Source organism: Solenopsis invicta, chromosome 3 (genome assembly GCF_016802725.1).
Source record: "Solenopsis invicta isolate M01_SB chromosome 3, UNIL_Sinv_3.0, whole genome shotgun sequence".
NCBI classification, from domain to species: domain Eukaryota; kingdom Metazoa; phylum Arthropoda; class Insecta; order Hymenoptera; family Formicidae; genus Solenopsis; species Solenopsis invicta.
In genome coordinates this window covers 19560908-19587930 of record NC_052666.1, presented here as the reverse complement: position 1 = coordinate 19587930, position 27023 = coordinate 19560908, and the positions used below count along the sequence as shown (strand labels likewise).

At 42.7% G+C, this 27023-nt stretch overlaps 1 protein-coding gene across 4 annotated transcripts in view; it reads right to left on the bottom strand.

Moving 5' to 3' along the window:
* LOC105203576 overlaps positions 1–27023 on the bottom strand; it is a 340742-nt gene that overhangs the window by 102615 nt on the left and 211104 nt on the right. For all 4 annotated transcript variants that reach the window (XM_039447253.1, XM_039447256.1, XM_039447254.1 and 1 more), the window contains one exon: positions 7289–7398. In XM_039447253.1, the coding sequence (XP_039303187.1) occupies positions 7289–7398 (110 nt within the window). The remainder of the gene's footprint in view (positions 1–7288; positions 7399–27023) is intronic.

Sequence of the window (27023 nt, the reverse complement as noted above, 5' to 3'; positions counted from 1 at the left end):
TAGGGATAAGACAGAGAGAGAGAGAGAGAGAGAGAGAGAGAAGAGAAATAGATAAAGAGAAAGTGAGACGAAGAAGGAGGTTGAGGCTGCGGAGAGAGTCTCGACGAGAGAGCTCAACGACCATGAGTACGGCCTTTCACGTCCCTCTACCAGTATCCCCGTGCCAAAACCCGTATCTTCCACCCCCGAAGCGGACCCTCTCCTTGAGAGCTAAACAAACATCATTACTCCTGGCCTTTCTGGCTACCACTCTCTTTACCAATTCGCCTCCACTTCCTCCCTTCGCCACGATCTTTGGCCGCACCTCGTCTGTACACGATGGTGTTCTCGGTCGTCTCCATTTGGCTCGCGACTGCAGCCTGGAACGCCGCAGTCAATGTACACCGGCCAACACCGGGCCCTGAATACGTAATCCCGCGGGTGGTAACATTGATACTTCGTTAAGGGGGAACCCTAGTGAGAGAGAATACGCGCGGGAGGACACTTGGACTGAACCGGTGGTCGGAGAGGCAACCACAGAGCGATTCGTGGTTTAAACCGGCCCCATCGATCGGTCGATCCGCTTAACGGTCGCTCCGACCCAACCACGTTCATCGCGGCCACTCTTCCGACGAGATGAAGTACCAGTATGAGAGATCGGATGCGAAATCGCGTGTCGTCGGCGTGAGCTCCACAGGCTACATTCTAAAGTTTCGAGGAAACTACGTACGAGAGGATTTCTGGCAAGAGCGGTTATCATTTACTCTCTATGCTCTTTCTCGATTCAACGGTGCTCGATTCGATCTAATAATAGAGACTGATTTAAATCAGTCTCTAGTAACTAATAAAACAATACGTAAGCAACTGTTCACATATCGTATAACTTTTTGAAGAATCATTATAAAAATATTACATTTTTGATTATAGTGAGATGGCTGTAATTTTAATTGTATCAACTTGTATAAAAAAATATACATTGTATAAAATAACATAACGTAATTCGTATTATATGTAATAGTGAACCAATCGCAAACATTGATATCTATTGAAAAGAAGAAAAGAAAGTTAGAGGATAGGAGAAGATCAAAAATCATTTCGTTATTTGAAACTCGTTAAAGTGGAGCCACGCGGCTTGTGGGTAAGATGTTTTTCTGCATTCGATTAACATTTGTTCTAGCTAACCACGTTCACATACCGTCCCGAGTTTTCTTCTAATAGGAGCTAGAAGCGGTAGCCTGACCCCGAGGAGGCGAAGCCGCTGGGCGAATGCAATTTGTCGCTTCTAGGCAGGCGAATCTTTTAAAGAAGTGCATCTTATTACCAGCAACCGTTAAGGAGAGGAGGAACTCGCGCTTCCGTAAATAATGAGGAAGGCAGCCTTCGTGAGAAGGAAAGACTCGGCCGTCGTTGCCGCTGATGCTGCAAAGAGACAAAGGCTCGCCGCCATGATGGCGCGGGAGGATATTATTCTCGTTTGAGGGTTGAGGACGGGCAAGTAATGCACGAACGAACTACATTGCTGAGGAAAAGGACGATGAATGGAATGCAGGAAATCGCGTTACCGCTCGGGATTTCCATTGTGTCACGACGAAAGACGACCGCATCGAGTCGTTCGTTTACCAGCGACTTCTTCTCGCGAAAGATAGACATAACAAGGCTAGGGTAAGCCGAATACTTCTCTTGCGAGTATTCACCAGGCATTCGTCAAGAAAATATCACAAGTATTATAACCAATCGGACCATAGGTCGTTAAATGTAAAAGATCATTAATCTTTTTATCTCGTCTCGAATGTAACAAGCGTCACAAAATGCTTGTTCAAGAGAATACATTAATATATTAATATTCCCAAATAATTAATATACCGTTTCATATAATTGTATTATATGAAAATAAACAATATTTTCTAAAATTATTTCATGCAAGAGTTTATCAATTTAATGAAAATAAGCCAAAACTAGTCAAGCTTTATGTCATATGTAAAATATGAATTGTCAATTTCTTATTTTAATAGATAAAAAATTAATTCGCAGATAAATTTGCTTGTTTTTATCGGACAACTATCGATAATATATTTCCATCGTATTTAAAGCAGCCGACACTAATTTCTTCGCATAGCGAGTTCGCGATGCGCGCAGTAGTAATAGATAGTTATCGGCAGACGCGGAGCGTAGCCTAGGCCCTTTGTCGCACCTAAAGAGGTACAGAATGTAGCGGAATGGTAAAGAGCAGGATCGACGACAAGAGCGACGGACTAGGGTAGAAACTACGTCGTAATGGGGTGAAGCTGCACGTAGATCTACCAACAACTTGGGTTGAAGTCGGCTTAATTAACAGCTCGTGTCACCGCGAATGTTGGGAGTACATAGGTATCCAGAATAACGGTCACGTATGTCAGCGTAGTACATGCGCCTGTGTTTGCACGAATTTGGGGATTACATTAGCCCGTTTCCTCGAGGCCTCTTCAAACCAAAAATACGATGTCCGCGGTAATCAGATTCCGAAATCATTTCCCAACGATATTGTGGAAAGATAGCGAGAAAGCAAGGATGAAAAGCGAGAGAAAGCAATTAAACGACAAGGCGGAAAGAAGAACAGCGATTTAATCAACGCAAAGATGGCGAAGAAGTCATTTAATTTTGTCCAAATTAATCAAATAAATTCGTTGCACGGTATCCTACGCGCGTGCACGGTTTTTAAATTATCGCGTATCGTACATCTCACCTGTATGCCTATAATCGGAACAAAAGGTCCATTCGCTTATTAAAATTATCACGGTAGTTTTCTGACTTTCTGTGACGTGTGTACTGACAGGTTTGATTAATTAATGACTTAATGTACAGTCGACGAAGCGAAAAATCGATCGATCGGCGATTTCATCATCCTGGTGAAACTATTGCTTTTACATTTACACGAGTGCGGGATTAAATAATTGCAACAACAATAGCTCCCTCGATACGTATAGGGCTGTAACACAAATTAAATTCTCATATGAAACTTAACAAGAGTTAAGTTCAGTTTTATTAAATCGATGTAAACGCGTTCACATTTGCCGCAAATTATTTTCAGCATAAAACACTGCGCAAGCAGAACGATTAATAATCGCATGCATTATTCTTCTCCATCCCGCAGATTTTCAAACTTTCAATATCACCGTATTCGCAATCTGTGCCGTGTCGTCCGTTATACAAGGTATAAAATAGCCGACGCGTTGCGTTTGAATTATTAATTAGCACGCACCGTGCGCTGCGTCCAGCGTAGAGATGATGGCATCTATGAGAGGCCGGGCTAACGTCACGCAACGGGGCTCTAAATGGAAATCGTTGATGCATTGCGAGCGATCATAAGGGTGCATTAAAAAACTTTATCTCGCGTCGCGCGGCATTAATCGACCGTCTCGCGCATAATGCCGTGCGCGATAATTGGCGCATAAATTATGGCGGTACAGAGCCCGCCGTGACGAGGAAAATTCCACGGGCGTCCTGTAATGAATAACGATCAATTTCCGGCGAGACAGCCGAGCGTCACGTCGGACGCTGCTGCAAAGGCCGCCGGCCTTCTCTCTTTCTCTCTCCCTTTCGTTATTTCTCTTCTTTGCTCCCTCCCTCTCATCCTTCTTTCTCCCTCGTTCGAGTACCACCCCCTTTGGATCGCGGCGATATCCGAGAGCCATAATCGAGCTGAGGCGGACGGGCTTAATTCGTCGCTAACTCGATACATCGACAAGGCTTGTCAACAAGTCAAGCGGACCGTCATTTAATTACGTAACAAGGCACACCAGGACGAGGGGCACCGCCGTCCGGGTATACGCGGGAGAAAGAGAAGAGACGGAACGACGAGAGTCCGGGTCAAAGGGGACGAAAGAGGAAGTGGCAGAGATGAAGGAGAACGAGTAGCGAGGATGAAAGAGCAAGAAGCACGTGCGACAAGGAGGGACGCTACGCGAAAAGGACAGGGACGAGAGAGTATGACGTATGAGCCTTTACAGAGGAGAAATTGAGGAGGAAGGAGATAGAAGCGAGGGATCAGTCGCAAAGACAGTGCGGATCTGTGGAAGGAGAGTTTCCCCGTGCCCTTAAACAGTACCGCGCGTATTTTCATCACGAGTCTAAAGACGGCTGTATAATTCTCGTCTTACTGAGATTAAATATACCGAGTAAATAAGATTTCAGAATCGGGCCAACATATCTGACTGCTAAATTCGCAATGAGAATACGAATCAACGAAGCTAAAGGAGCAAAGTGGTTTGCCTCAGTCAAAAGCTCAGTCAAGAGAACGTATATAGAGCGCGCGATGTAGAGGAAAGCGGATCAATCAGCGAAGGTGGCGGGTTCTGAAAGGGTTAGCTCCTAAATACCACCACGAGAGGTACGCCTAAATCGGTCGAGTGTACAGTCGACGAGCGAGGAACGCGGCGGAGGCGGAGGCGGCGGCGGGGGAGTATCGCGTTCGTGTGTTACATCACGGGGGTGCCGCCGTGTTTGCACTGCCTGCTCGAGGCTCGCGTCGGCGTCGCCTGAATATTCAACAGTCTTTCCACACACGACACACGGTCACGACGCCGTGCTTGCACGCGCGCGAGCGTGTACCGCGTGTGTAAACAGCGCCGACAACCGCCTGGCACTTTAGCGCCGAGACCGTTGCGTCTTAATGTGGGTCACAAGGGGGCTGCTGCTGGGCGCGGAAGAAGGAAATTGAGCCGCGCTGAAATCAAGGCTAGCTAGCGCTGCCATTTCGTGCTGTCGCCGCGTAGAAATAAATTGCAGTCACGTCAATTCGAAATCGAACGATTACAAAGTCCATTTCCATTTTACACGTCTATAGACAGGCGTGCGATATGTGCGAAAAAACTCTATCATGTAGAATTGTAGAATATATCACGGATGATGTGTGAATCGATGAAATCGTTTTTTCATTCGCGCTCCTAATTTGAATATCTGATAAAAAGGACGTGGAGAGAAAATGAGTGTCTAATTTCTCCTATTTTGTTAGTGTCAAATAAATTCCGCATGCGGTCGAGAGAATAAAAAGAAAAAAAGAATCACGATTCGCGAATAAAAGAGAACGCTATAACGGCAATAATAAACCCTCAGGATGTGCTTCACGCTTAGTGTCGGAGCCTGCATTTCTAATTTGCTGCGCTTCAAGTTGGAAAGGGAAATAGCTGCGTCATAAAAAAAGTTGTCCGGAGGCACGAACGTATACGCGGACGTCCGTGATAAAGCGGACTCGAAGGGCCATCGTAAAAATGCCGCGTGCGTGCGAAAACTCGTCCGGATTGCACGTCACGGATGCGAGAGCGCATCCCCGCACGTCGTGGCTTTCCGCAACAAGCGCGCCGGCGCAGAGCGGAAAGTGGGTCAGCATCGTTAGCGTTCGATGGCGCCATTTCGACTCGTTCCGGCCGCGGGCGAAAAGGGACGGAAAGGGGCAGACACGCACACACACACACACACACACACACACACACACACACACGCACACACACACGCGCGCGCGCGCGCACGGGGGGGAGGAGGGTAGGAATGGGGCGGGTTAGCACGAATTTTGCGGCCTCGCGCTACGGTTTTCGAGCACACCCCCGTGGTCATCGATCGTGGTCGTCTAACTCGATCGGTCGCTAACGAACCGTCGCCTCGTTCTTCCCCGTGAAAATGCTCTTTGTCGCTGCGTGCTCTCGAAAGGAAACTAACTGTTAAAATGGAGCAGAGCGGGAGAAAATGTCAGAGAGCCGTTAAACAAAACACAGCTTCGGTGCTCTGTACAGCGCATCACGAACAATCGTACAATAGATACGGGAAAAGAGACTATAAAAAGTAGTTTTACAATTTCGCGATGCACGAGTAATTGAAGAACAGCGCAATTATCAATTTGAACCGCGAACTAACTTTTGACTCGCGCACGTAGTTGAGCGCTTTATTTCTGCGAACTTCAAATCAATTGACAGAGACAATTATCTAATGTCAGTTTACGTGCAAGAGCCGGTGCGTTTTCATTTCCGCGAGTGATTTGAGATTTAATTAAAATATACTGGTAAAAAAAAGCGCGCTCGTCAAGAACATAGCTACATTATGCACTCACGTAATTTAAACAAGCTGTGCGTATATATACACAAGAGAATATTTAAAAATAATATTCCCATGGTATGGCAGTATAATTAAAGCCGGCCATACACGTTCAAGTAAACTTGTCAAGTATGCATGCGCGAGCTTGTTTGTACAAGTTTATTGGAGCCCGTAGAAGACAAAACTGCACAGTTATTTTGACTTGTGCAAGCGACTGTAGCAAATATGAAAATCATTCGATATACTTGCGTTAAATTAGTTTGCTCAAGTAAACTGGAAGTGTATGTAACAGCGTGGCAGGGTTCAATTCAGACCGATCGGAAGTTGGCGTTGCAAATAAAAGTAATTATGTTAAAGCCAAAGAAGTGCTCCTTCTATATCCATAATTGTACAATTTACTTAATATTAGTAATTAATTAAGATATTACATGAAAACATTCACAATTTTTTAAATGGCAAATAACTATATTTACTCTTATTTTCATTAAAATGTGTTCTCATAAAACAATTACTTCTCAATCGTTCTTTTTTTATTCCGATTGTTGAATTTTTAATTTCAGTTAAAAAGCAATTCTTTGGTGCATATTTCACATAATTACTTTAAGCTGCACATTCATGCTTGTGCAAGTCTATCGGAACGTTTAGATGACAAAATTGCATTTAGAATTAAAAATTGCGATACATAATAGCTTTAAAGCTCTGTAATTGTTAAACAAATTTCGTTATGCAAAAATATCTTGTCGAAAGCTGCACGATTGCTATGGAGCGCGCTCGATATTGTCATGGCAGCTAGATATTCTGATTGATAGTAATTGCATAAATATTCTTGATACACGTATGTGAGCAATCGTACTATTGGTGCGGAAGAGCCAATTTGAATGAAATTCGAATGACAATTTGTTCCGCTCATCTGTTACAGATCACATAACAAATGCCAATATCATTCCATCAAAATTATCAATGTTCCTGCATAACTATATTTAGACCATAGCAAACAACAATTAATTCCAATCATTGGAAAATTAGAATTTAGAAGGGAAAACAGAACGCATGAGAAAACATCCTATATGTATTATAATTTTAATAAACTGATTTTAAATTATCTAAAAGACAGAAAATATCTCTATATCAAATTAATTTATCAGCTCGATTTCTTTATACTTTTTGAGATCGACGTCACTCGCGAGGTTTTCATTTCTCTCCAAAGTACAACGATTCATCTCGTCGCTTCTTCATCCTCACTCACCTGACACTGCTGTGGTCCCTGCCTGTTCGGCGAAGAGGCCTTCGGTCTCGATTTCTTCACTCCCAGCTTCCCAGGATCACCGCCACCGGCTCTCGATTCCTCGCTGCTACCTGAAATCAGAGATGTAGAGCCCGTTAAATTGCCGTAACGCCTCGACGTTCGACGAATCGAGAGACAAATCGATGTTGCTCGACTAGTCGTGAACTGCCGAAGAGCAAGAGTCGTTTCCTCCGACGCAAGACCGCTTCTAAGCATCTCTCCTCTATCGTCGAGGACTGACAACTTTTTGCGGCGACGACGCCCAAGGTTCGCTCGTTCCGCAACGTTTCTTCCGCGGCTCCGACATCGCCTCCTGTTTTCCTCCACGTCGTCATGAGACGACGCGAGGTAGCGTCTACAAGACTTCGACGTATGGAAGATTGATTGCCTACCGTGTTCTTTTTGCGCGCGACCTGGGATATACTTAATGGTCGATTGGTCTGGTCGTCAACATCGATCGAGCACCGACTGTGTCGTGGAAGAAAAGATCTCGAGGTGGCTTCTCGCCAAGGATCACCTGGGTTTCCTTAACGAGAACCTCCCTTGTTTTCAGAGGATCTATCGTTTCGGAATGGTACCACTAGATATCGCATAAACTCTCAGAAAGCTTCAGCATATATCAATAATGTTCATACAATCCTACAATTTATGTGTGCTATCATAATAAATTCTTTTCGCTGAGATAACTTAATAGAGGGATATTGACAAAAACCTTAAAGAATTTATAAGAAATTGTGATATACATACATTTTATATAATAAAATATGTATAATAGATATTATGCATGCAAAATCGAAATCTTCTAATCCGCTTACGGAATATTCTCTAAAACTATGCATCAAGTAGGAATTTGTGTAATCATTGTGATGTTCCAATATCGAATAATATAAATATTAATATATGTAAAGAAAGTTTTACTTTAGTAACATTGCGTGGATAAATGTACGCCTCAATACATTGCGACAAAATTTTAATTAAATTTTGTTGATAAAATTCAACAAAAAAAATGTAAAATAAAAAGTTAGAGATTATCTGTCAATTATCACTACTATTGCGTTCTTCGTCTCTTATCAAAGACATGATAATCCCCCAGTGTATTTCTCTTGTGTGTGCTTTTTACACGGATATACGGGACCTATGATTTAACGCCGATTCCGAACGGTCTAATTAAAGGGATTTTATGGCAAGATACTCTCGGTGGTTTGCCATTGCCTTCCGAGACGTAGTGATCGAATAAAATTAGATGTTTCTGATCGGTCGCGTGGATTTGAACCCGGGTCTTCGTGGCGCAGAGAGCAGACGAACAACTCTCTGCGCCACGATCGCTTCATTATCGCATCTCTCAATTAGTCAACCATTTATTACTGTTATTAGTTACCTCAGTCAACCTAATTAATAATCAATGCACGAGATCGGAAAATGTTTCCGACTGGCTCTCGATTACACAGAGAACAGAATCCGTCTGTAATTTACCTCTGCAACGGCAAGGATGCTTGTACGTCTCTACGGGTCGTCGTTACCGACGTGCAACATCTGCGATCATCGTTCTCCATACCTCCGTGCCTCGCTTCCTCGCGAGGCAGCTAATTAATTATTGTTTCAGAGCTACCGCTGCCGCAGCGGTGCTGGAAACTCCTGGTGTACTATTTGCACAGGGCGCGCCGACTGGAGGAAAGATGAGCTCGCTTAGTACAAAATTATGACTCATACACAGCGCGCAAAAGATGAAGGTCGACGAGCGATTTTTCCCTGCGCAATTTTCGTACGTCGTGGGAAATCAACTGGAAGTGCATCCAAAACAGTGCAAATGATGATTATATTGCGCTATACTTCACGTCCAAATAATTACACGGGAGAGTACGCACAGTAATCAGCGAAGGTGCGCACATAAATCAAATTACTTATAATTTTGTATCTTCCGTCGGGCCAAAGTTTAAGCTGAGAAAAAAGATACAAACATAAGGCAGACCTATGTCAGCGATTCTTAGTGCTGAATAATAATTTGTACAATCTCCAACTTATTTAGCGGCACTCGTCGGACTTGAAACACGGTCAAGTTGAAACCGAAATATGTAATATTAAAAAAAAACAAATACAGTAATGCATTTTTAAAAATTTCTATTGTAAAAACACGTTTTTTAAAAATAAGCCTCTGCTCCTTTGGCAGAAAATAAATAAGTAAACAGAGAAATCTGTAAAAATAACGAAATTACTCTATACCGTGTTTATACTTCGTGCAATATCGTACCGATTATTGAACTCTCGCGGACAAACAGGATTTAACCATCCCACTGATAAAACGGGAACTTTCCCGGGCAGTTTGTATACGTGGAACCCTTTACGTGGATGTTTCTCGCTCGCGAGTTTTGCAGCGTCGCGTCGCATCGCATCGCATCGCATCGCATCGCATCGCGTCGTACTTCGAAAATCAGCAGGCTGCGAGTAAACAAGTCTCTTTTCATCAGCTTCGACGAACGGCGCGCGGCTGTATTTACCGGAAACTCATATAGTCGCCGACTACGAGCGCAAACATCGAAGGTGCACCGTTTGTAGGGTGAACTTTAATAATTTTGTCTTCGAGCTCAGCGAACAGGTGCGACGACGACATCGCGCTGCACCGCGATGTCTCTCGCTTGACCCTGTTCGCTCTTAATAGATCTTTTCCTCTCTCTCTTTCTCTCTTTTCTACTCTCGCTTGGCGTGGCAATTTAATAAATCAACGAGCCCTGTCTTCGATGGGCCGGCAACGCGCCCACACATATATACACACTCGGTCGAGTTTGATAAACGGTGGCTTCTCTCACGGCCGAATAATTTGCCGATCTCGATACGAGAGGCTCATCCGAATTCGGCCGCGATGCGGAATTTCAGGCTTCGCGACCGCGATTACGTTCGATAAATTCTTCATCGATCTCGCGAAGATCGCGAACGAGCGAGTGAGCGAGCGAGCGAACGAACGAGTGGTCCGGCGAATAAAGCGAGTGGAAGTTGGTTATCAGCAAAATCGCTCGTGTCCGTAGATAGTATCGCTCTAAATCATTGTAGCCGGGCCAGTCCGCGCTTTCTCTTTTATGTGGATTTTCTGCAACGTGGACTGCAACCACAATGCGATCAATCAAATCCGTCAGAAAATCGTGACTCACGCTCAACCGAGAATTGGCGTTCCATCAGAGCAGCGCGCGTTCACAATGGTATCAAAAGATTAGATTGAAATGGTAATATGACGCATGTTACGGCTACCAAAAAGAGTCTCGTGTAATAAAAAGAAACTTGTGCAAAATAAATATTTTCATTATAAAAATGGCGTGAGCTCCATATAAATTTTTCTTCCCCGCGCTAATCGTCCTTTCCGACTACGAATTTCCAACTGTTATTCAATTACGATGCTATATACAACAGTTAGTCCGACGTATGCACGCTCATTGTGAACGCAAGGTGTGAGCCGCAACCTGGGATCCCGCAGCATAGGGATGCGTTTGTAATTCCATTTACCACATAAGTGGATGGCGCAACGTGCAGATGGCATGCTTAATAAAGTGTACTTAACCGAGTCGAGGCTGAACCGCGTCTCGACCCGGCCTCGATTGCATTCGCGTTTCGTGCCTCCCCTGCCGCGCTGATATTCGAACCACCGAATGTCTCAGAAGGTGGAGTGTGTGTGTGCGTGTGTGTGTGTGCGCGTGTGTGTGTGTCTCTTGCCACGACAACTGTTCATAATTGCATTGCCAATTGTGATAGACGCGTACACGCGCGCGTTTTAGACGTTCCTTGTAAAACGTATTAACTTCGTTATTATTCCAAATGAGGTAGATATTCGTTCGTTTTTCTTTGATAGAGATATCACGATATCACGATAGCTTAATTTTCTCACTTTTTTGATAATTGATAAAATTTTCAAATATTCTTACAAATCAATATCTGTTTGTCAGGCACTACGCACAATAGAAGAATAGAAATTTGAAAATCAATTTCCTCAATGAATGCTATAGATAAATAATAAGTTATATTGTATCTTGTTTAACCCATTTATGTTTTACGTTTTATTCGTATCGATTGTGCACCACGTTTAAAATTAATACCAAAATTTTATTTCCATTTCCTAATATCTAATATTCCTCTATTTTGTGCAAGGTCTTAAACTCGATATTTCAAAGTAAACGGGAGCGTGTAATTTATCGGAGACAGAAAGTGGAGGCTATTACGATAATATTTTCTATAAAGACTAATTTTAAAACAGCATGAAAATTCAACAGACGCAAATCAATCAGCATGCAGTTACTGAAAGACGGAAGTTGGTTGAAGGGAATCTTAGATCGCACGTGGATCGCGTATGAAAACTAATAATTGCGCCTCAACTTTCTGACATTCCTAATTCGCCAATAATAACACATCTGCATAAATAACGGGAACGTTTCACAGCTGTGATTCGTCCAATTATACTCGAGCGATCATCAATAGTACTATTGCGCGGCACTGGAAGACAAACGTGGCCATGACTGTAAATAATTCGGCGGCCGATCATACTAGAAATACTAGCAAACTCACACGTGCGCTCAACATTCTTGGCGGTCTGTCGAAGATCGTAAGATCACCATGCATCTGAATCTCTGCCAAATTGGCGACAGACACGGTCTGTCGTTCAGAAGTTCGTAAACACGATTTGGCAAAAGAAGAGAAGTTCTTAGCTCTAAACTCTAAACCGTACTATTGCACTTTTCTCTTTACTGTGATGGACCTCACGTGAAAGAAAACATTAAATTTAATTTTTTCATTAATTGTCCTTAAATAAGAAGAACCAATTTGCGTAAAGACTACCAAGTTCAAACACATTTCATAAATTATTCATGAATTTACAAATTTTATGAGAAAAGATGAAAAAGATAAAATATTTAAAAAGATATTCATTAAATGTATATTATGATGAAAAAGAAAAGCAGACTAAAAAAGCTAAAGGAAAAGTGCAGAATATTGCATTTATATCAACACGTTTAGCATCCTGTTATTTTCATGCTTAAGCAATATTTCATAAGGTATAAATATTAATTAGCGAACTGAATATGAGACTTCGAAGCCGCGGAAATCTCATGGATGTGCCATTACTTCAAGAAATGGCGTATCTGCAAATGCGATTACGACCGAGAGCTCCCGCACAAGCCCAAATGATTCTCCCTTCACGAAATCCCGCGGCTTAGAAAGTGGGAGCGGGGTCTGCTCGGCGAACGTGCATAATTGCACGTTCGGCGTTGATCACATCGGGGACACGTTCCGTATACAAACGCGCGGTGTCTAATAAGACAAAGCAGATCGTATGCATAAATCCCTGCGCAATTTTCTGCGACATGATGAAAAATTTATTTTACACTCAGCCGCTCGAGGCGAAGATTGCGCGTTATATCACGACACAAATTAAAGATAGGCAAATGATCACAATTAAAATTATAAAATATAACATAATTATATCTATATGTATATTTTACACACACACACACACACACGCGCGCGCGCGCGCGCGCACATATTTTTTTATAACAGATTCATCGTTGTTAGAATTATGTAGAATACCGATCACTTGAGTCTGACTAATTCCATCTTCTACCACTGCCGCACAATAACCCAGAAATGCTCATCACATCAACAGATCATGTAGCAGATACATTTTTAATTAAAGTTTTAGATAATGCTATACAGAGAGAATTTTTTTTAAAACTTATTCTCAAAATCGTGATAGTCATGAGACAACATAGTATTTCAAAGAATTTTACTGCATTAGCAAAATTTAATCACACATATTTTATATTTTATTGTGGTGGATATTAATAAATCAGAGAAAATTCCATCTACCCACAGCTACCATGATTTCGAGGATAAATTCTCTTCATCCCATTATAACTGTCAAAAAATATCCCTAACAATTTCCCTCGTAAATTTTACGTTTTCTCCATGTGCAACATCATTATTGCACATTATTGCACATTACTTGCGCACGACGAACGGGCCTAGATAACAGGAAGCTACACGGTATTACGCACTATCCATATTCTACGACACGCGTGGCTTGCCGGCGGTCGGGTGGATGTATCGGGATTTACGTTCGTCCAACAATGGAGCCGCCGGAAAGAGGGCTCGCGGCGGTGCTTCGGGAGACGGGGCATAGAACGAATACAGCGCGTCCAAGAGAGAGTCGCGCGCGATAAGGTCGTAACGGAGATGACGAGCGACGTTGTAGAGAATAGGTAATCTCGATCGTTCTAATTACCAGGCGCTGATAATACCTTGATTGGTAACGGGCATTAGAGGATAGGATCTAATTATACCGAGCTATCGTTAAATCTGATCGTTTGACGGACAACGGACTTCTCCGCGTTGCGCGTTCTCCGCGATACCGCGTGGACTTTGCAGCTAAAATCGATACGCGCGCGTGCGCCAACGACGCATCTGATTAAGTAGAAGAATCGTCCAGCGAACGTTATCAATAATTCAAACGCTAATCCATCAATTTGATTTTACAATACGTCGGGGCTTATAAATCAGGAATCGCAATTGGATGAAGTCCAATTCTCCAGATCCCCCGGCGAGCGCGATATAATTTTTAGTGCTCCTGTTATCAAATATATACGTCACTCCCGTTCCCTTCGAATCGTTTCGCCGCGCTTACAAAATTTGAGGCAAAACGCAAATTACTGGGCATAAACGGCTCGGTCGTTAACATGTGATGTAAATCTTATTTGCGACAGTTACAGAAGGATACATTGACGCACGAATGAACAAATGGCACGCATTCGAAACTGCATCGGGGCTGCCAATAACCCTCGCCGGCTGACGTTCCACGGTTAATTACCGTCGAGCCACGCGAACGCGAACTTCAAAGCTCTCCCTGCGTCACGGTTGATTCGGCAACCGAGTGTTTCCCGGTCGCCGGCGAGCCGCGCGCAATGGGATTCGACTAATGAGTAATTGTATTTCGCTGCGCATGGCCATTTTCCGCGCTTTTACCGTATTAACGAGTTTTTACGAGATTACCGCATGGACACGGACGCACAGTTTTGCCGGCCGGTGCGTCATTGCAGCACAGTATGATAACTGCTGCGTATCAGGAGCTTTTTGTGTCCCCGTGTGCCCGACGGGAATTAAATTTCGCATTAGGGAGTTTTCCGCGACAACCGCGCGCCGCGGTTACCTGCGAGGCGTAAGCCGCCGCGAAAATTTCCGTACACCGGAACGTAGTATCGCAAAAATTCTACAGCAAGCTACATTACAGATTACGGAATCTCGGAACTTTCGGAATCCGATTCCTGGAGCGAGCTCCCGAGTTAAAAAGCGTTATAACGTGAAATCACCGTTATAGAAAATTATAGCTCGAAACAAACGTTGTAAAATAGATACAAGTAACTCTCGCTGCGCTGCGTCTGCCTTTACTTCCATGATGATACAGCTATATTTTATCAGAAACGAGGCACGAAATATCAGTTTGTAAATATTATCGTACAACACGCGAGTGCGCTGCACGATGTCTATCTCCCTTCGCGAATTGCGCGACCGTAACGCTTTTATCGTCGTCCCGTAGGTACGCGCCTCGGAAAAAAAATGCGTCGGCAAGAAAAAAGAAATGCTCGCACGCACACATCGCGATTCGCGAGAGCCCGACGCGGTCGCGAGGGAGAAAAAGGACGGTGTGGGTCGAGTAGCCGCGGGCCGGAACGGAAATTAAAAAATTGCGAGCACCACCGCCGCGCCGCCGCGCCGCCGCGCCGCCCCGGCTCGGGCCCGGGCGCGAGAAGTTACGGACGATTTTACGCGCGGGCGCGCATAAAATGTCGTATGCGCTTTTATGCAGGCTGACGCTGTAAAAGTCCGCAGTTAAGCTTAACGGTTGGGCAATGAAAACGATGCGTAAAACCGGAAAGGGAAAAACGCGAACCGCCCCATCCCCCTGCGGCAACCGACGCCGACGACGCCGACGACGCCGACGACGCCGACGACGCCGCCACCGTCGGTCCCAGTCCCTTGACCCACATAGTCGCGTGGGCGTGCGCTCCGTATTCATTTCAGAAAAGTAGTTCATCGCGGAAATCATAAACTATACGGTCGCGTATAAAAGCGTAACCGTCCGTCTCCACGTAATCCACCGCGGCCCGAGAGTTTTGTACTTTGAGATACGACCGCGTGCGCGCGCCCACCCTCGAGCATCCTTTAAGTATTCTTCCCGTTTTAATCCCACCGTCGAGATTTAACTAGATATAAGGGTAACGTCCATTCGCGTTAGAAAATGCAGAACCTTTTGCGCGCAGGGATCTTTTTTTTATACATCCGCACGTTTCTTTATTTTTTATTTTTTTATTTTTTTCTAACGCACCGTGTGTATTATATTTATTATCACCCTAGTTTAATTCGCGTTGATCGAACAACCGATTTGTCATTTATTTTATCGAAAACTTGTTCGCTAATTAACAGATAAATTCATTTATCTGCACTAATAATTTGTATTTAACGGAAATGCCATGTAATAATGTAAATTCTCCAATTGCGCCATAGCGATAAATGCAATTAAAACCAATTCATTCCAGATATGAGTGAAAAGCAATATCCTATCGCTCTCATGCTATCGTCGGGGAAATATGTGACACAATAGATAGCAGCAAGCGATAAAAAGGGCGAGAGTGTCTTTTGTGAAAGGCGATATTTATCGCGGTGACAGTGTATGCCGACGTGCGTACTTCTATGCCACTTTCGCTACCTGCTATCAGTCGCGTTGCATTTATGCAGTCGCACGCAAGAACGTAAAGAGATCCTGGTAACCGTGACGGTATGCGTCGGCACACGCGTGTCGCGAGAGGCGTGGCGAGCGTGCGTTCGTTTGAAGTGGACCATTAGAACGCATTGCCGATGCTCTCTGCTCACATGTCCCAATCACGTGTATTCACTCAAGTGCGTATTTATATACATATACATCGGGCGTAGAGAGAGAGAAATGGACGATTTGAGAACCACGAGGCTAACGCGAGCTGTACACGAAATCTTGAACGCATAAAGGCGAAATAATCCTTCCGCCGAATTAGAGAAATTTTGAAAATTTTCATTTTCAAAGGATTCCAGTTTTTACAGTCGTTGCGCACCACGCGTTACAAAGATAATTACGAAATAAAGCGGATTAAATAAATTTACGCGTTGCGTAGACTGAAACGCGATGTAAAATATGCATATATTTAATATCTAGTTTCAATTTGTGTGTTTCGATTTTGTGTGTAGTAATGCAGAAATTGACGGGCGAACATTGTTGATATAGTTTGACACGCGCGCGAGAGAAGCTAATATACCAGAAACATTTCCATCAACCACAGCGACGTATTAAAGCCACTGAAATCCTCGTTTAATATTCACAGGTCACATGTGCTCCGCACTATAATCCCGCGGCGAAAGTCGCAACTTACTTTTTTTTTTTTATCATCGCCATAATAAACTACGGGATTAAGGTTATTTATAATTTTATGCGTGATGCACCAGCGCTCTATTATCTCGCGCCGATACTTTCCAAGATACTTGCTATACGCCAGCGAGAGATGATACCCGTCATATAACGCGGGTACTCAGAATAATGTTGCATAAACGCATGCGCTCGGCTGCGTGCGGTCGCATGCAGCCAGGAAGTGTATCGCGTAAGCATAAATTTTACGACCGTGCGGCCGAGCCTGGAAAATTGCTTGGACCAACGGTGAACTAAGCCTGATTCTCGAAAGAGCATCGAGTTACGACGCTTCGCCGGTATCAGCATTAATTTGTCGATACTGAATACCTATCTTCGATATTAATTAGATACCGATACCTGTTTTCCCTTGGAGTCGCCAAATTCGATGAGAATCTCGATGTTTGTTTGACAACAAAAATTAATTCGTTCATTTTTTTTCAAGTTTTTGTTACAATGTAAATATGTTCAAGATATTTCAGAAATTCGTTCCTTATTAATCTATAATTTTCGAGAGTTAATGTCGCCAATTAAAAATTAAAGATTATTACTACATTATTTGTGTGCATTTTCAATTTTTGATGTAACCGAATGCACGCTTCAATGTTTAATGCATTTCGAATGTATATTTTAATATTCGATATAATTCGAATGTATATTTTACTACTTTTCTACTAATATAATTCATTAATGATAATGTGATATAATGGCGCTCAAAGCTGTTTCGCTTATTATCACGTCGTTAAATCGTTGTTAGAAAAATAAACGTGCGAATGGAAAAGCGAGTTGTACGTCCATCTCGCGTTCACCATCGGGAATCAACATCCGGTCGATCATCACTGCAGCCTTGTGTTCGCAACGCACGCTATTGTTTCGGCTTTTCCTGGGTGTTGTCTGCACGGGAATCGTTAGTAATCCGTAATCGATTCATGTCGCGTGTTTGATAGCAAACTTTTTCCGTATGAATGAACCGGGAATGACTCGGGTCGAAAACAAAAATTTGTGCTACGAATGAAGTACGGGACCGCGCGTAAAAACGTTTTCAGAAGAAAATTGTAAACAGAAATTTTTAATCATTCCGCATAACAAAAAAAAAATATCTTTTTTTCTTAATGCATATTCAGAAGAGCAATCAGAATGCATATTTATTTGAATAAATAAATTTCGTCCATTACGTATCCGTTAGGATATGTAAAGCAGTTATATGTATAAAGCAGAGGTAAGAAAACATGGAAATTTGAGCCGACACGAGGGACGATATCGAGTTTCGGCCGAGGAAGATTTCCGTGGGGCCAAGAGTTTCGAATAGTATCGACGACAAGATGTCGCGGAACTCCCTGAGACTGACAACGCGGGTGACGACAAATTGTTTAACCCGTTCAAGTTTGCGGACTAGTTCGGAGATGCGAAAGAGATAGGGCGAGAGAAATACACGAGCAGAGAGAGAGAGAGAGAGAGAGAGAGAGAAACATCCCGATCGATCGATATCGTAACGGCTGCAAACCGTAAACAGGGGCGGGAATCGTTAAATATTGAAATCCGAGCGAAGCGTAACGCGATATCGGACCAACGCGATAGTACGTCACTCATATCGATTAGCGGTTTTCCATTTTTAATGAAGAATTCGTTACACGTCGCGCCGCACGTCTCGCTCGTTCGTTTCTCTTTCTCTCTTCCCTCTGATCGTTTCCATTTCGTTAATTCTCGCGATTAGCGCGAGCACGGCCGAGCGACATCCCGAGCGTCATTTAACTCGCTCTCGGCGCTTCTTTCGCGAGCGAAAATGTTTCTAGCTTTCCGCGTGTCGGACATCGGACGGAATTGTCCGGAAATGTGTGCTCGGCTGCCGCTTTTAATTATCGCGCGTATATCGAGTTTCGCGCGGCGCCGCAGGTCGAATTTTACGTCGAGGTGAGGCCTTTTAAACGCGTGTCAATTAGCAGGGGATCGCATTCATCGAAATAATATAGCGAATTATAACTCTTTCGGATATATGTATAGAGGATGACATTTCACCGGACGCGTACGATGAATAATATACGGTCGGCGATCTTTAATCGTCGTATTGGCGCTCCGTCACGATTTTCATTTCGACATCGCGCTCGCGTCACGTTTCATGTCCGGGTAAACGCACGCGGCGCATGACTGTGCTTCCGGCTTGGTTGAAAGGCGGATAATGGTCCGGGGATCAACGTAACCGACGTGATCGACGTGTCCGAATAATTGACGTCCGCGATTATCAGTCCAATCGATGCCAGCCGAAAGTGTCTCGTCGCTTCCTCGACAAAGACACTTGTCCGCCTCCCCATTAGCCATAATCACTCCTAACGAGGATCGATACCGAGCAACAGGAGCGAAGAAATGACTCGCTTCGTCTCCCTCAGTGACTTCCAAGTGACTTCCGGGTTCTTCTTTAATTGTGTGAAGTTTCGCGAAAGACGAAAGTCTCTCCAAGTCTTCTTGATTCATCGTCCGGCGCGCATATAAGTAGCCTTTTTACCAACGAATCAATCGAGCTCAATTGTGATTCTTTCTACTTTCTACAATCTACATTCACTACTTTTAAGCGAATAATATAAATCTTTGTATAATAAATAAATGCTAGAAAAAAATGTAAAAGCAACGGAAACAAAAATGAAAAGTAGACAAAGTTCTAAGTAGATATAGCTTGATCACACGAAAACAAAAAATATTCGAAGACTGAATAGCACGATAGCGGCGAGACAAAGAGAACGTGACGCAGGACCAACCTGGATAAGGAGGAACGAAAGCGCGAGCACAAAAAAGAAAGAAAATAAAACGTCGGGGTGCCGTCGCGATAACGCCGGCCAATAATGGGCGCAAAGCACCACCCGCCGTTAAAATCGCTCGAACTACTCCCTCTCTCGACCTGCCCCCTTCGTTAGATTTATCGCGGAGGGCTTAAAAAAGAAGTGGGAAGAGGTCCAGGATACGGGGAGACGGACGAGGATATATTCGCTCGACGATCCTCCTCGTAGTGGGTGTCTCTGCGCGATGGGACGAGAGATCGAACTAGAGAAAGAGAGAGAGAGAGAGAGAGAGAGAGAGAGAGAGAGAGAGAGAGAGAGAGAGAAAGGAATGGAATTGCGCGGGCCTGTACGGAACGACCATCCCAATTTATAATATTTATCGCCGGTGACCGATAATGGAATTTCGCCGACGCGACTTCGCGCAGCACCGATACTAAATCCCGAGTAGGTATGTACGGTCACCCTTGTGGCAAAATCGTAATATCGTCGTAAACACTCATCCTCTCGTGGAGTGCATATTTTTCCGATCGCGAATATTATCGCGAATACATCTAAACGGATGATAACTCAGCGCTGAGATCGGCACAAATTGTTACGGATATTCTTTCGATCGCAAATTCTGTTGAGATCGTCAGATCAATACCTTCTCAATGGAAAATTTAATGGAAGTTAACATTTACCTCATTATGTAATTTTATAATTTTTTACATACATTTTTACACCGTAAAAAAACATTTCGTATTTATGTTAAAATTTTAGTATTGAATTTTTAATATATCCGAGGGTTAATTTAACATGTGATTGTATTATTTAAATATAATATTTTATGATATTCAACATTTTTTAATGTTAAAATAATAAAATTTACGGATACAATATGAGTAAATTAATAAGCATAAAAATAATGTAATTTAATGTATAAACGTAAAATTGAAGAAAAATGAATAATAAAATAACGTATGCGACAAAATATAAATGTCAATTTTATTAGAAGAAATGTTTCCACAATTTATTTTCAAATTGTATCGAAACATACTTTTCGTTTAATTAATTTTGCATAATATATTAGTTACATTTAATAACCATTTTGTGTTAAATCAATGTTAAAAAATTGCGTGGATTGTTGGGGACATAAGGAACACAACACATGTTAAATTTAATCAATTTTTTAACTGCGTACAGTTCAAATTAAAATTTTATCTAAATAACGTTTGGTAATGTTTACGCCTTTAGCGTTATCGAGAATTTTATAACATCTGTAGTAAAGCGTTTAGGTATTGTATACGCTTATGCCCGCATATGTAACACATTCTATTACAAATCCCGATCGACGCAGTAATACGATCTGCATATGTATTTGCGATGTCCGCTCTCGGCGTTGCGCTCGTCGATAAATCGAGCTGCAAACTGCGCGGAAGGGCGTTCGATTTGCTAATTAACCCTCTTCAATTTTGTCCCAAATATTGACCCGAGTTCGCGCTATTGTTGGCTCGGTTAGAAACTACGAAATCGGAAACTACGGCCGACATTGGCACACGCACGCGCACAGTTGCGCGAGTTCGATTCGAATAATTAATCCATTTTCATCACTTACGAAAATTGTTTGCTTGCCGAGTTGTTTACACGTCAAAATTAAGTTTGTTTGCGCGAATGGCTGCTAATAACGACCACAGACGACAAACACCTGTCACTCGATTATGCAATGTCTCTGTGTCTCACGCTCGCAAGAAATGCTTGCGAACTGTCGCCTACCCATATTCGAACGGGAAACGGGATTCGATTCGATTCGAAATTGGAGAATTTAAATTGCGCATCTTCGTTCAATGTCGAAAATTACTGAGAATAGAGGAGCAAGTATTCTCTCATGATTGTACTTTTATCATAAATAATAGAATGTTACGGAAGTTTAAAAGAGAAGACGGAATATTCTATACGCGGAAGAGATGAAGTTGGAATTGCGGTAACAGCGTGTTCTTGAGTACCGACAAAAGTAGAGCGATATTGCTACAACAGCTACTACAGTCGCGTCAAGTTCCGTTGTTATTCATCACAATCCCTCTAGACAAAGGAGGATAAAACAGCAAGTACAAAACACTGTAAAGAGATGATTCTGACGGTCGCTGCACCGCGCTATATGTAAGGATAACCAAGCCCCCATGGTATTATTACCTCTCGGCTGCTTTTGGAATTTGCTTACGAGAGAGGGATTGTTTAAGATTCTCGTAGGAACGCACACGTGGCTGTATTGTGTGTAGTCGAACGCGGCGCACGACACAGGTATAGACACACCCGGCAGGATGCAAGCCAAGGCGAATTTCTCGATAACCCAAGTTATTAACTCATAAAGGCCAAGTTAAGGTAGGTAGGGCTAGGGGATGAAGCATCCCCCGCTATTATCGCGAATTTACATGCCCGGGTGGTAAGGACGAAGGAGACGAGGGCACGAGATGCCCGGATCTCCTTTCCCTCTTTCCCTCGTCCCCCTTCGTCCTACGGGGGATCTACCCTCGATCCCTCGTGCCTTCCCTCCGCCCGGTTTCATCGGCAATAAAAGCTTACGTTATAACGCATAATGGTTTAATTAAGAAGTTGTCGCACCGACATTCTCGGGCGAAAGACGGCGGCATCTCGGCTGCTCCAGTCGATTTCCGTTCGATTCGTTCTCCGTCCCGAAATAGAATCGCGATGATGTCTGCGTAGCTAATTAAAATAAGCCCTGGTATCGCTTATCTGTATTCTTCATTCAAAGTAATGGATCCAGATATAAGGCTGCGTCGATTAAAATTTTCGAATGTACATATTTAATATGTCGAAATAAAAAGTTAATTTTATGACAAAGCAACAAATCATTGCATATATTTGTAAAATATAGGAAATGTAAAAGAATAAATCGTGCGTTGAGACGTAGAAAAAAAATTGCCATCGATAAAAATATAAATTATTTAGATAATGAATGAAAAGATTATTGCATGATTAATTGTTCGTAATTACGCGTAATAAATGACTGTAAATGACTGTAAATTTCGTGGGCGACACCAACGATTCGCGTAAAACGCAAATTAAATTGACCTTTAATAAATATCATTTATGACCTTTAATAAATATCATTTATTGCATCATTCTTCATCATTTATAAAAGATTACATAATTTCATATACGAGCAATTTCATCCTTCCGCGCAGCCGATACAGAGGAATGAAGAAGGATACTGAAAAGCGAGGGGCGAAGTCCGCTGAGTTGTGAAATGGGTTTAATTAATCTCCGCCTAATTGTGTCAGACGCGCGGCGACGACGGCGGTGGCGCCGAGATTCCCAGGAACGTATTAATTTATGCCGCCGAATTATGCAGCCCTCGCAGGTGAACGCTTCCGCCTTTCAGGACTTCTCATAACTCAGTCGTGAGAGTAGTCTTGTTGACGGGGGTTAATCACGAAATCTCAGAATCATCCCGAATCTGAATCGACTCACTTGTATTAATCGTTAAAAGATAAATTTTTTTCAAATTTTTTTCAAACTTTGAGAAAATAATTAAGACCATTAGAAATCAAGGCATTAAGAGTAGCTAGAGGTATAGATAGAGGAATTAATTTGACGTGCAAGAGATGTGTAAATTGAAATTTTTTAACGCCGAATTGAATCGTTGAAACATAACTTTTAATTAACAATATAAATTATTGTTAAGTTAAATTTTAATATGTTGTACAGATAATAAAGATTCCTATGTAAAAAAATATTGATTATACAAGTTACATTTTAATATAATTTTATAAGATTTTCAATATGTAATTTGCATTTGAAATTTTTGTATATAGTTCGGACTCGAATCGTAGAGATTCATGAAATCGAATCAAATCTTACCTTATCTTGTCCAAACTATATGAAAATTTCGAATCTAAAAATTTCGAATACAAATGCACGAGAGAACTAAAAGCATTTGTGTCATATAATTTTATGTTGCTTTATAGCCGACAAATGCACAAAGTATATAAGATTATGAGAAGTAATTTGATCTAGCTAAAGGAGAGAAGAGTTTGATAAATAACAATATTTTGTACGCAGAGATGTGCAAACTGCTCGAATATGAATCGAATCGGAAAGATATATCAAGCCCCTTTCCTCTTGTTAGAAAAAAATGGCTTGTCATAATCCGCAAAAAGATTAATAATCTTTATGTACCAGTCAGCTACAAAGCGATATAAAATCATATATGACGCGCTTTTAATTCTCTCCTGTGACAATTTAGCTTTGTTCGTTTCCATTGGACTTTAATTAAGCAACCAGTGCCGTCCGCGCGTGATTGAATGGATTAGTTCCCAATCCAAGCGATGCTGATATGAAATTATAGCGAGCTGAAAGGTCTAAAGATTAATCAAGAACAAGTGATTTATAATGAGGCATCCCCTAATATTTCAATAGATCTGTTAGCAGACATTTTTTGACATTTCCGTCAACATGATCCGAATCAAACCGAGTGATTCTCAGCAAATCGTCATTAAAATGTGATTATTATGCTCCGCAGGTCTCACCTTCCGCCTGGAATAGTCAAAGCTGCAGATTTCAGATATGAATATCCGTTTGAATGAATGCATAAAAATATTCTCGCAAAGCTCGCCGATCCAATTCCGTTTACTACGTTCTATTTATAGAGTGATTCTATTATTAAACATCCAGTCTTTATAAAGAACCAGTCCTGAACATCCCTTTCTCATATCGTCTCGTATAATTTAGTCTCGTGCAAGCCGTATTCTCGCGCAAATATATACCGTATTTGCAGTGCAGTCCGCGATTAAGCAACACGCATCGCTGCACAAACTTATCTCGCGTGCAACGCGACGCAGCATCGTAAAAAAATTTTTTATGCTCGCCATAAGGCGATCCTTGCGGGTTTCACGATGCCGGGAATTGAGGGAAAGTGCAACTTGATCGTAGATGCATCGAAAGCCACGCTGTCGTTAAAAAGACGGAGGAGATCCGCTCGTAAGAGGAACAAAGCGAAAGAGAGAGAAAGAGAGAGGATCACGGGCGCATTTTGCGTCGATTCGCCAACGTCCTGCGCGTTGCCCGTATATATAAACTCCAGGCCCTTATCGAGGGACCAGTGTGCAGGCAGGAGATAGTAAGCAGCACGTCAAAGAGAATAAGGGATCGATACACGATCCTCTCCTTTGTCGGAGGATTAGCCCGCGGCTTTCCACACGGGGGTGAGTGGCCGAGCTCTCTCTCTCTCTCTCTCTCTCTCTCTCTCTCTCTCTCTCTCTTGCAAGAGAAAGCAAGACAAAAGCACGAGGAAAACCTATACATGGAGAAAGATCCTTACATCGTTCAATCCAAGCATAATCGATACGCTCGTGGAGAGCCATGAAATAGCCCGCTACAACCATTTTCCAACGATGAAACGAGACCGCGCGTAACGTCGAAAAACAAAGCTCCGTTATGTGCCGGATAAGTCCGGTTACATTTTTCCGAGGGGAATAAAATTGCTCATTGCAAATTACATGGGCGTGTAGCGTAAATTTTTCGTTACTATCCGCGATATGTCTGACGCGGGTAAAAAAAAAAATCTAGTTAAAAATAGGAAACAATATTTCGTGCGTGCAGCAAACAAACAGCGTGCAGCGTATTTTAAGTAATTTTAATAACCGCTTATATAACATAGGAAAGAGATTGTATTTTACGTTACAATGCCCTGCCACTGTAATTATTTTAATTGAGTATTAGCCCGTGGAATGATATACAACTGTTAATGCATCAAAGCGAAAAATTAATTCGAGTAATTAAGCCGATATGCACACGACATAATCGAATATTCATAAATAGAATCAGGGGCAAGCATATTCGTATTACGATTCCTAAATCAATTAACGTAAAAACGCTTTTACAATTGACTTTTATTGTCCACTCACTGCACGCCAAAATATAGAACGCATTTGTTGGCCTTTGGCCGTTCAATTACGATCAATCATAATTCCTCTCGAATATCTGTTTACGTCACGTTTCATCTTTTTGTCATTTCGCCGAAAAATAATTTTACTGGCTTTGGGATTCCAGCAAGCTCGCCCGTAGGGATACGTCGTTCGTAATCGTAACTCTAAAAAGTTCTTGCTCCAAGGAGGAAACCGCACGGTAGACTTGGCCAACGTAATAACTCGGAGAAGTAAGTAAACAACGTCGGATTCGACGGAAACGGGCAAGCCCGGATATAATTCTCAGAGATGGAGATCCACATGATACGCTTATTGACCTCGGGTAAGAGATTCGTTCAGCTAACGCGTGGATATACATGGCGTCCACGTCGCTCGGGCCCTCTGTTGCCCCCTGCATTCTCCATTCCGCGAGGATTGTGTTTTATAGACGGATTACGGAGATTTACGCTCGTCCAGGCGGACAGGATTCAGTTTTTACGTCCGCGTCTTGTTTCCGGCGTATGCTCCCAGCAAATCGATTTCGCTTCTTATTATTCTGACTGCAATCTGAATCATGCTCGGTCGCATCAAACCCGAAGCTTATCACGGTACCTGCGTATCGTTCGTATATATAATATTATGTACGCAGGGATCACAGCAAGATTCGAGGTATATGGAACAAGCCAATGTCATGCTGAAATATAAACAATAACCTGTAGCTCAGTAAAGTTATTCTCGCAGAGTAATCTCGTTTGCGATACGTTGCCTTTTCTCGTTTTTTTTAATTATTTTTTTTTTTTATCACACGCCTAACGCACACGTGCGACTCCATAAAGTTCCTCACAAGTTTCCAATGCTCTCGAGATCGTCCGTACACATGGACTGTGCAACGATCGCGGCGGCGCAACCGCAGTGACGTTAAACTCCATTGGAAATGCACATAGATCGAGTAAACTCCTAATTACAGTTGGAGATTCGCGTCTCGTTTTGTGTGTGTGTGTGTGTGTGTGTGTGTGTGTGCGTGTGTATCTGCGATCTTTGAGAGAAGCCGAGTCCCAAATGCGCGGTTCGATCGATCATTTTCGACTCGGGAAGTTCGAGTGCTTTCGTAGTTTCGAGCTGGATTAACGAGTTTCCTCAAAGCGGTTGTGGACGAGGAGAGATAGAGGGAGAAACAGATAGAGAGAGAAAGAGAAACGAGAGGGAGACGATGACGACGAGAATGCGAAAGGCGACTACAGAGGAAGGGGTTGGGAGTTTGTGGTGACGCAGACATAGATCAAGATTCCGGAGCATGACAAAAGTCGAAGGAAACGATCGTTAAATCCTTCCGTAATTTCGCCCGCGGATCGCTTTGACCGATGGAAAAACTCGATGCGGAGATGAATCGTTTCTATCAACTTCGATACCGCGTGTAGGGTAAATTGGAGTATTATGGCCATACGGAAAAGATGACCATGGTCTGTAATTTCTCCATTAATTGCTAAATAGTGCATTTTTATAGTCATTCTGAAAGATAATCAATATTTACAGTATTTTATATGCGTACACTATTCGAAACA